At 39.9% G+C, this 11,900-nt stretch overlaps 1 protein-coding gene across 1 annotated transcript; it reads right to left on the bottom strand.

The window, feature by feature from the left end:
- Window positions 1-4,790: 4,790 nt before the first annotated feature.
- Window positions 4,791-8,380, bottom strand: LOC104935788 (uncharacterized protein CXorf38). The gene is made up of 6 exons (XM_019257231.2): window positions 8,087-8,380; window positions 6,864-7,001; window positions 5,972-6,094; window positions 5,423-5,572; window positions 5,134-5,343; window positions 4,791-5,030 (listed from the first exon to the last, which is right to left on the bottom strand). The coding sequence occupies exons 1-6, from the start codon at window positions 8,288-8,290 to the stop codon at window positions 4,920-4,922; spliced, it is 936 nt and encodes a 311-aa protein (XP_019112776.1). The 5' UTR covers window positions 8,291-8,380; the 3' UTR covers window positions 4,791-4,919.
- Window positions 8,381-11,900: the final 3,520 nt, after the last annotated feature.

Below are 11,900 nucleotides of genomic sequence, written 5' to 3'. Positions count from 1 at the left end.
TCATCTGAAAATATGGCTTAAATGAAATATACATTTTTTAAACAGCAGTTCTTTTGAAGGCACTAAGACATGTTTTTCCCCTCTAGTAATAATAAGAATATATAAGAAGAATAAATAAAAATAAAATGATAACAATAATAAAAAATGATCAGGAACAGTAGATGGCAAAATCTCCCACAATGAAGAAAAAAAAAATCAAGAGCCATGAATGTAAATGAATGTAACAGTTACCAGAACACCTGTAAGGTGGAGTGATACATGTAGATAAAGTCCCAATCACCCTCCCCAAGGACTTGGAGGCCACCATGCTGGCATTTGAAATAGATTTATTATTACAGCTGTGGTCACGTGTTCCAGCTTACACCTCTCTGGACTTACACTTGTAAGCAGAAATAGACACAAACATATGCACATTGGTTGAGAACTTCATACCAACTTCATAAAATAAATCTTTACAATAGCCTTACAAGAAAAAACTTTGTTCTGTGTAAAAATATTTGGCATCAACATGGATTGGGTTGAACCGGACAGTACAGTGTAAGAACTGAGTGAAGTGTGTTTAGATGTGTAATAATTCATCATGAGTATGTATGTGTATGTATATATATTTATATATATTTATGTGGTTATTCAGTCTAAATAAGACAGATCAGTCAACTAGAAATTTGGGAAGTTTACTATAACTGTTAAAATAATAACGTGTACAGATGAAGACATTCATTTTGGTCGGTTATTACATGATGCACTATATTATTACATTCTCATTATAATAAACAACACCTGCATTTTGTAATAGTCACTGTAATATATATTAGTATAATAATGGGGAAATGTATTATATTATGTTGAGTTATTACATGACGGTTGTTACATTGTAACAAACATTTAGATTACATTTCTTCTAACTTGTGTATTTGCCCTAAACTGTGTACATTTAAAAACTGGAAAAATGAAAGTTTTAAAACCTTTGATTGACAGTGGACATATTAGCATGGAGTGATCCTTTAAATGTCTTACCTCATTCAATTCTTGCAGCTTTTTCAAATCCTCAATATTCACCCTGATCCACAGTTTTTGTAAGCAGGCCAGAACCAGAAACTGGTTGAAGAGAACCGTACATTTATATACATACACAAACAAACATATACACATCAAACTGTACGTGTGATTAAGATCACCTGGCCACATTATGTGTAAAGACTGGACGCTTGATCTCTCTTAGCACTTTTAAATCCAGGTTAAAAACTTTTCTCTTTTCACGTGGTTATGGCTGAGCTCTTTTAAAGAACTTTTATAGAATTTTTAATCATAATCCAGTGATTCGTTTATTGTTTTAAATTGTTTTCAAATTTGCTATTTTAATGATTTTAAATGACATTCTGATGTTTTTAATTAAATTTTCTTCTCTTTTTAATTTTTTATTTCTATTGCTATTGCTTGTCTTAATGTCAAATGTTTTTCCTTGCCTCTGTAAAGCACTATGAATTGCCTTGTGTACGAATTGTGCTATACAAATAAACTTGCCTTGCCTTGCCTTGCCTTGATTCTTTCATGTTCTGTCCGCGGTGAGGAAGGACACAGTGGACTAAACGAAGAAATCAAATTGCCGTCCTGAACTTTTTGAGTCATAACGTATAAAGAGTCTATCCACATATCTGTCACTGTGGTGTCAAAGTTAAACTACTTTTGGGGGTCTAAAAGAAGAGTTAGACATCGCTGGTTATTTGGCCACATGGAGACAGCAGAAACAAGATTGTTTGCATAATGGCTAACAAGAACATATTGTTGTGGCAACGCATTAGCAAACAGTTGCCTATTTATACATCTTGCAGACACAGAGTGACATTACAATTGAATTGGGATTTGTTTTGGTGATCTAAACAAAATCTGGATATTTAGCTGCTAAATGCTCCGTGAAGTTTTTAGGGGGCATTTGTGTGTATATTTTGATTTAACCACTAGGAGTTTTGTTTTTGTGGGCACCAGGTGGTTCAGTAGATGGGTTTGTAGGTGAAGGGATTACACTATTCTTACTGCATACCATACAAAACAAGAAATGCAAGTAATAATATTCATGCAACTATCCAATAAATAGGAACCTCACACAAAGGAAATCATTTGAAACTTTGATTCTTGTTTTTATAGAAAATGCATCAAGAAAAATGCATCAAAGTGAGTTTGGAGTTTGGACAGCCACTACAGTGTTCAACAGCAAACTTTTTTAGTCTGCTGCTTAGCATTTAAGAGCAGACTGCTGCTGAGAACAACACTAATGAGAGCCGTGAGAACAAAAGAGTAAAACTGTGGGCTGCAAAAAAACAAAATGAAATGAATCATAAAATAATAGTCATAAAATAACACTGAAAGGCAACTGTGGGCAGGCCAATGATAGATTAGTAACTATGAGTGTGATCTTTTCTACTATTAATATAAAAACCCTCGCTGTAAACCTGCCACCTTACCACAAACAGTTGTAGAGAGAGCGCCATCTTCATCCAGACAAGAACGCGTTTACTGGGCTTCTGATCAACAATTAAAGGTAAAAGTGCACAGTGAAAAATGAAACATGGCAGCATGTTTTGTGTGTTTTAAGTGTCTTATAAAACACTCCTGTTGTATTTCATACTCAACCTGAACTTCTTGTACTGTATGTTGTCTGGGAAGACAAAGTCACATTCCTGAATCTGAAAAGAGAGTGGAGGACGGAGCACGAAATGACAGAAAGGCCTTAACTTCGGACTGAATTGATTTAACCTGTCCACGACCCACAATTTTGCCCAAATAGGTGACTACAACTCAGGGCCGGTCCTAGCTATGGGCAATGTGGGCGGCCGCCCAGGGCGCATTCTCCGTGGGGGGCGCACGAACGCCCGAAAAACCAAAAAACCTCGGCAAATTTCGATACCGCTCATTAAGTTAGCGGAGCGGGCGCCCCGGGAGCGGGGTGTTGGGGTTCGCCCAGGGCGCAAATGTGGCCAGGACCGGCGCTGCTACAACTTGACCAAATTCACATTTAGCAAGATTGAGCGTCAAATTGGCAGTGGGTGGTTGTGTTTAATCAATGTCTGCTCTATTTGTATTTAATTTTTGCCACCAGTATGGATGACATGTGCATTAGAGAATGTGTTTTGGGAATGCCAATGGGCTTTAGTGTTTTAGCTATTGAGAGAAACTGCTGATTCCAAATGGAGGTGCTCAGAGTTTGCTTAAGAGGTTCCCAGTTGTCCTGGGATGTGTCATAGGGGGTGATTAGGGTTTGGTCCCTGAGGTTCAGCCTCCAGCCCAAAAGGAGAATTGGGCTCTGCCCCCTACTTCAGCACTGAGGCATTTTTGGCCTTAGCCTTTTGGTTTAATGTCGCAAACATGCCGACAGAAGTGTCGGGCAGCAAATAGCAGCAAATGCAAAGTGTTGATATCAACAAGAGCCAGGGCTGAGGTCTTTTCCGTCATCCCCCTCACTTGTTATGCTTGAGGATGCCGCTGGTAATGTCTGCTATGGAATGGTGCCCGCTAGCCGCACCACGCTGATGGCAGTCACCCTGGCAGCAGGGGGTTATAAGGTAGGCATTGCCCCAAGCACTTCTGGAGCAACCGAGGGGGATCTGTCTCCTGCATAAGCGGTTAAAGCACAGAGAAAGAGAGATGGGGAACGACATGCTGGAAAGAGCCACAGGTCGGATTTAAACTCTGGGCTTCCGTAGCAAGGACTGAGCCTTCACACGTCTGATAAATTGGATTGGATACCCTGCAAAAGGATGACATGCAAATTCGTGAAGCATATCCACATTTTGACTTTTCCACATTGCCCCGAGCCCTTCTGGAGCAACCGATCTGTGTCCTGTATAAGCGGATAAAGCACAATGAGTAGATTGAGTGTGCAACTTATATTGACAAAAATGGCTTCAAAGCAAATCAAGCAGGGTTGGCAATACCAACAAGTGCCAACAACTTATGCGGTCACCAGAGACAAATCCACTAAAGCTGTGGCTGCCTGTGGTGTACTGCAAGATTCAATTTTAGCACTTTGTAAAACTTTTTTTAAAGGTGCTATATAAATAAAGTTATTATTATTATTATTATTATTATTATTAAGTGAGACAGAAACCAAAGCTTTTATATGGAACACAATTAAGATGCAGAGGCAGAAATTATGTGAGAAAGACACTAACGGAATATATTTGTATCAGATCCAGCAACAAATCAGAGAGTAGGAAACAAAGTGCCTGATAAATTGGATTAGCATGGGACATACTGGATTAAATTAATCTCCACATCTCACTGGGAATGTTCTAATATGTTTGAATGTGCGAGTCTGGAAAAGAATGTCCTCACCTATCTACAAAACACTAAGTTTATAGCAAATATATAAGAACTCAACACTAAGTTACAATTTGCCAAAAGAAGAAAGAAAAGCTTCAATTTGAAAAACATGCAAAAATATTGAAATCGATTAGTCAACTAACTGTTGCAGCGCTACATTAACATTACAGTAGGTCTGAATATATCCTGTGAACACCAGTGTTGAGCTTGTTACTAGTAACACACTGTTAGTGGAAAGAAGCTAATTTACATGATTTAACTAAAGTGTGTCAGGAACGTTTTCATGTATAATCAACATTATTGTCTAGATTGTTCTGGAAGTTGTATTGTGACTTTCTAACATCGATTAATTATTTTGTGCTTGTATAAGCATCTGGATAGATTTTTTATTTTATTATTATTTTATTTTTTTAATTAGCAGCCAAAATTCAGATCTTTAAATCAATAAATCAGAAACAAATGGATTTGTGTGGATTTTAACAGATTTTTAATGATAAAACGTTATATACATGCACATGCAATTTGAATTTCTGACCTTGACACATTTACAATAATAAATATAAAAGACGTAGTGCATAACATGCTCCTCTTCATTCTTCTTATTCTCCTGCCTGCAGTGAGCTCATGGCTTTGAGCTCTGCAGAAAACCTCTCAGCCAGATCTCTGTTGGCCTGCAAGAAACCACCCAGCCTCTTCAGCTGCTCGGTGTCCTAATGAAGAGAGACAGAGTCAGTTCAAGTCAGGTGACATGTTTCTCTGTTTCTATTTTTGGAAGTGTGCAAGTACAGGTGTATCTGGATTCATTTTTCGCACCTGTGTCTTTGTGTCATCATCATCATCATCGTCAGCAGCAGCATGCAGTAACTCCTGCAGCCTTTCCTGTAGCAACTCAGCCTCCCATTGGCTGATTAAGTTGGCGCTGGTCTTGCATTGGCTGGTAGAATCACACTCTATTCCATCCATGACAGCAGAATCCATTTGGTCCCAACCAGATACATATATTGACAAATCAACCGTCAGCATCTAATCAAACAAACAAACAGGCACAATATTTCAACACCAGCATCAGCGGAGGTACACACACGCAGACAAACATGCTCACCTCCTCGATCTGTCGGCCAACTGTTGCCATCTGTGGTTGGTTCCTGAACTGCCACACAAGGTTTTTCAGAGTGGTCTGGTAGTGCTTCATCCATTCATCTTTCACACAGAACTCACAAGAATGCATCAACTCATTCCTGAAACGGATCACCTGGAAATACAAAGACATTACAGAACATCATAATCAAAAATCCAGCAATGATGCCATCCTCCTCTGGACCATTGGAACAAATACAAATCCAGCTTTAAAAGATGACATCACATCACCACCATTTTAGCTTCCTTCCATTGTCTACCTGTGATGTTTCAGGATTGATTATAGGATTTTACTGAAGCCTGTCAGGGTCTGGCCCCTGACTATAATTCTATATATGTTAACTCCCTCCAAGCCAGTTTACAGCCTTAGATCCTTGGGTGACTCACTTCTTCCATAAATAAATAAAGAGCATAAACATGCCATTGTACACACGAGTTTGAGTCTTGAACCTACAAAGTTTTATGCATATCAAGCAAATGTAGCATGCCCATTTTAAACAATATGAATGTTTACCTCTCGCACACATTTTAGATCCACAGACTGAAAGTAATCACAGTAGTTGATTAGGTTGAGCAGAGCAGATGCATCGCATTGATCTGCCCCCTTCACTTCCCCCTGACCCCGTGGCATGTAGGCCTACAGAGAGACAGAGAGAGAGAGAGCTGCATTAGACACACACATTCAGAACATTTTGAAAACTTTTCAGTCTGTCATATTTTTCTATTTTGATTTAGCATATCGAGACACGCTTCCATTGGGTGGTATAATGTAGCACATTTGATTTTACTTGTTTCAAGAACTCAGGTGTTTTAATCATGGATTAGTCTGCTAATTATTTCCTCTATTAATTGATCATTTGCTCAGTGAGTTTGAGTTCTGAAAGAAGATATTTTTTCATATTGTACATGCAGTATCTCATGTGCAGCATGACTTTTTGTAGCGACGGCTCGTTTCACATAAATCATTTCATGTGTTAAAACTGCTGAATGAAATCTATGAAATGTGAGACATTTACAGGTTTATTATAGCACCTTGTTTTTGTAACACCCTATTATTGCTGGGAGTTTATTCTTTATTGCGACAGTAAATATAGTAAGGATTAATCTGTTAATTTCCTGGACTCTATTCATTGTTGACTATTTCTGTTTTATTTTTCTCTGTGAAGCGCTTTAAACTGCATGTCTACATGAAAGGTGCTATATAAATAAATAAAGTTGCAGTTTAATTTCCTGTAAAATGAAACTGAAGAATAAAGATCAGTGCTTATAGGTTTTGTCAGTAGTTGCTCTCATTTATTTCTGACTAACTACTCTACTGCATCATACAGAGTGAAGTGACTGGTGACATCAAATCGTCATAGCAGATGGAAGTTAAGTCATTGTGTGTGGGACGGTGTGTAGGCTACCTTGGCCACTTCCCAATTGTCTTTTCTCCAGCGGGGAGGGAAACAGTTGCCCCAGTTCACAGTGGCTGTCTCTCGCTGTCTGTGGTGTTTCAGGATCACTCTTTGCCACTCTGAACACGCCCTGCATGGTGAGGAAAACTACACACACACACACACACACACACACACACACACACACAAGCTAGTGTGAGAATAAGCGGGAAACACAGTGACTGAAGACAGTGAATAATATGTCTGCAGTACATTTATTCATTAATGTACCGAAGTAAAAACTTTGAGGTACTCGTACTTAAATTCAGTGAAAAGTTCATTTTTAGAGACACGTGAGTCTTGTGTGAGTCATCGCACCTAATGTAAAAGTCTGTAAAGACGTAGATCGTCGGTGGACTTGAGGTGGGCTGAATGAAGCCTGGGTGCTCAAAGAAGACACCTGTAACTACACCTAGCTGTCAATCAAAGCAATCACAGCATTTCTGCTGTGAAATTTGACATTTTAATATGGGAGGGTTATGGCGGCAACCTCCATGGTTGATTACTAATAAACATGTTTACAGCCTGGTACACAAAAAAATTGGCTAAGGCTTTAAGGCTTAAAGTTATGCATAATTAAAATAACAGCGTGGCCACTCTGAATGACACTTTAGTGCAGTTACTGGGTGACTGTTAGAGCACCCAGCCTTCATTCTTCATACATTCTTCATACATAACAGGCCTCATAACAAGCAAGAGTTTAGTTTGTCTGTTCTGGGCTACTGTAGAAACATGACAGTTCAACACGGAGGTCTTAGTGGAAGGGGACCTACGGCATCTGTAAATATAAAATATTATCTCGTTCTGAGGTAAGAAAAACTGAACTTTTTTTTAATTTTCAGGTGATTATACACTAATTAAAACTAAATTATGATTATTTTATTCCATTTGTGGCATATTCTGTAAATATAGCCCCTTAAATTTCACACATTGGACCTAATATTAACCCCAAAAACATCATATACAGTAGGAAAACACTGATGGGACCATTTTTGATAATACTTTTACTAAGTAAGGGTCTGAATACAAGACTTTTACGTCAAGTGGAGTATTTTTACAGTGTGATATTTGTAATTTTAAGAAGATCAACCCTTCTTAAAACTCATAATAAGTGATTCGCTCTATATAGGATACGACAGAAACAAGAATTAAATTAAATTAAAGAACTAAGCAGAATAACAGACTTATCTGACCTTAGTCCCTCTCGGTCTGCATGAAGTCTCGCACGGTTTCCGCAGCAGGGTGTTTTGATTGAGCAGGTCTCCGTGGAAATCTCTCATGTGCTGGGTAATGAAGGGATGCAGACCTTCCCTCAGTAGGAGCAGACACCGTGCTGCTTTCAGCCAGTTTTTATACCCACTGTCGTTGAGACGCAGCGCCAGCTCCTCAAGGCCCATTTCTGCTTCCTGACAGCAACATAACAAAGACGCTGAACAAGTTGAGACAAAGCTGAGCTCCACCCTCTGAGCAGTAGCAGGGAGCGGCCACCAGATGGCGCTGTCTACTTAAGAAAGAGGTGGCTGAGGATGAAGGAGGTGCTGATGGTGACAGAAAGCTTTACATAAACTAATACAGTTCGTACAGCCTGCCAGAGCCAAGAGACACGAGTGTAAATTGCTCTGGTTACACCTAGGTCCAGTGGGATGTACTCACAATCTCAGACCAGTCTCTCTGTGTTACTTTGAGCTGTCACACAGAGCAGGCTGTTTAAAACAGCTTGCCTTCAGTAGCATCAGCTACCTGCAGTTTTTCTTGCTTGTACTTTTCCTGTCTCCAGGAAATCTTTGGTTGAAGCCTGCTGTCCTTACACCTGCTTGTCCGTGAGTGGTGTCAAGGCATGTTTGACCCAGAGAGCAGGATTACAGCTGTAAGCAGCAAAGCTACTGCTGTATGGTCCCAACTTTCGGAGGAGTTCTGACCTGCCACCTTTTATTCTCAGGAAACTGCTGAGTTTTCTGTGCATTCGATGGAGCTGAGAATGTGGATGTGTAAAAGGGGAACTTTTCATTGCACACAGGGGCAGAGTTAATGCATTTAAGGGGCAATGCAAAGGCAAGTATTTTAAATCCAACCATATACTGTACATATATTGTAGATATAGCTGCATTAAAGGCTGACTAAGGAATGCTGCAGTTGTCGCCTGACTGAAAGAAGATGAAGAGTGGAGGGGTGGAAGAGGATGGATGGACATTCAGAGTTCAGGCTTCGTTTTCTCACTACCTTTTATGGTATGTAGTCATGCAGAATGTAAATGTAAATGTAAATGTACTTTATTTATACAGCCCTTTACAACAGTCCTTTCGGTGTACCAAAGTGCTTTACAGTAGATAATAAATAACGAGAACAATAGGTAAAAAACAAACAAAATAAAAACAATAAAATGCAACAAAATCGAATAAGAAATGATAAAAGTGTCATCATACTACTGGGTGTTAAAAGCCATCCTAAATAAGTGGGTTTTTAGCTTGGATTTAAAAAGGCCCAGATCAGAAACAAGACGCATCTCGACAGGGAAAACGCTCGATCAACCCAGTGTTTATATTTTGACCTGGGCACTTCCAGTGACAGTTGATCTTTGGACCTCAGCGCTCTAGCAGGATTGCGGACAGTTAAAAGCTCAGATAAATATGAAGGGGCGAGGCCGTTATAAGCTTTAAAAACAAATGTTAAAAGTTTAAAATCAATTCTATAAAAGACAGGAAGCCAATGAAGGGATTTAAGAACAGGAGTGATGTGCGCACGTTTGCTGGTGTCAGTTAAAAGACGGGCAGCAGCGTTTTGCACAACTTGAAGTCGACTGAGGGATGACTGGGAGACACCAACATAAAGTGCATTACAATAGTCTAACCTAGAGCTTATTAAAGCATGGATGGCTTTCTCTAGGTCGTGACGGCTTAAAAACATTTTTACTTTGGCCAGGAGACGCAACTGAAAGAAACTAGTCCTGACAACGTTGTTGATATGTTTGTCAAACCTGAGGTGACTGTCAAAGGTCACTCCCAGGTTTCTAACAGTTGAATTCAGCTTAGAGGACAGGGTGCCGAGGCCAGCCGTCGCAGTATTCAAATACAATACACTCAGTTTTGTCATTGTTTAAATGAAGAAAATTTTGAGCCAACCACTGCTTAATATCGGCAATACAAGCAAACAAAGAACATTGACCATTGCTGTTTGGCTTCACTGGCAGATAGATTTGTATGTCGTCTGCATAACAGTGAAAAGAAAGGTTGTGTCTGGCTATAATTGACCCAAGTGGTAACATGTACAAGGAGAATGGTTTCATTATTCTATCTTTTATCTTTTAGACATGTTTTTTTTTTTTTTGGCGTTTTGGGTAAGTGATTTTTTAAAAAGATTTTTGGGGCTTTTGATCCTTTTATCGGAAAATGGCAGCTGAAGAATGACAGGAAAGTTGGGACAAAGCGAGGATGACATGAAGCAAAGAGCCACAGGATCCACAAACCCTGGACTGCTGCGGCAAAGACTGAGCATTTGTACCCAGTGCTTGCTCTACCAGGTGAGTTACCAGGGTACCACCAAGCGGCAACCTCCGGTGCTGGGAAATGGAGCCGATGCAGAAGTGCTAAAAACTGTAAAAACCAGAGCGGCCGCTTGAGGCTGGTTGCAGAAATGAGTCAATTTCTGTAAGCACAGTTGGCACAAATTTCAGTTAGTGACAACTGTGAGCCATTTAAATGATATTAAGACTTAAATGTGCGCATAATTAACAGCGTAACCCCTTGATTGACAGGTGAGTGCTATTACAGATGGCTTGTTTGAGCACCAAAGCGTCATTCAGGTCCGGCAGAAGAAGCAGTACAGCCAACATGGCAACGGCCAGCATCACATATTTTCGGCGGAAACCTACGGTTGATGTCATTCATGCTCTGTCCATTCTTTATACTGTCAGTGGGTACCACACAGTATCTTTTAACCTGAAGGAGAATGTCTCAGATTTTACATCAGCCTGACAAAACCGTGAACCATGAAGAGTTGTAGAAAATCTTTTGTGACCCCAATGGACAGTTGGAGATGAAAACTACAAGTCTAAAAATTACAATGGTCTGAGGGTGTGGACATCTCTAGCCGCTAGATGCTACCTTAGCTGCTACTAAAATAACACAACCAACTCTGGGTGCAACCTTTGCTCTCGAAACTGTCCAGGTGGCACATAGCTGATTTAGAGCTTTGGAGCTAAAAACAGTTCATACAATGCTCACACAATGAGAGTAGTGTGAGTGAACCTAAAACTTAGACCTGAGGGAGACTACAGAGTTGGTGGAATTCTCTGTGTTGGTCACCATGAGCAGATTTAAATGAATATTTCAAAGATTATGAAAAACCTATAATACTTGATATTACAGGTCTAAGCAGGTGTGATCATTTACAGCTTTGTTCAATATCTAATTCCATAACCCGCTGGAGTCGGTGCATTGTGCCTCCCTGAGGCAGCCCCTTATGAGAGGTGGCATCACCAAGCTGCTGCGTCTGCTGTCTGCTGCGAAGACGAGGGTAGGAAAACCCAGAAGAGCCGGGCCAGCAGCTGCATGCTCTGACGTCCCTGAGGCTGCTGCTGGAGGTGTTCATCGGGGAGGAGCTGGAGTTTCTGACATATTCCATGTATCAACAGAGTCTAGGGGCTTGCAGGAGGAGGGCGGTAAGACTAACTTCGACCTATTTCAAGCCTGAGCATACTTTGTTGAAAGAAAATACACCATAAAACACTTCAACTAAAAAAAAATCTATTGACATTGCACCATTTCTGGGACTGATGTGTTTGGTGGTGAATTTTCTCACTGCTGCAGATAACTGTCCAAACTTAGACAACATCAAGTTATTTCTAACCTAGCTGCAGTTTCACAGCACAATAACTACTTACAACATCAACAGTAAATGTCAGGGTTTGCTATCAGATGTAACAAGGCAATGCCACTCAAGAATATTGCAATTTTACACTTGGCAGAGCACTTCAGTACAAGAGAATAGACAGCACACCAGGAAAAGCTT

This window comes from Larimichthys crocea, chromosome X (assembly GCF_000972845.2).
Source record: "Larimichthys crocea isolate SSNF chromosome X, L_crocea_2.0, whole genome shotgun sequence".
Lineage (NCBI taxonomy): Eukaryota > Metazoa > Chordata > Actinopteri > Sciaenidae > Larimichthys > Larimichthys crocea.
Note: the sequence above shows the minus strand (reverse complement) of the source record. Positions and strands in the feature narration are given on the sequence as shown.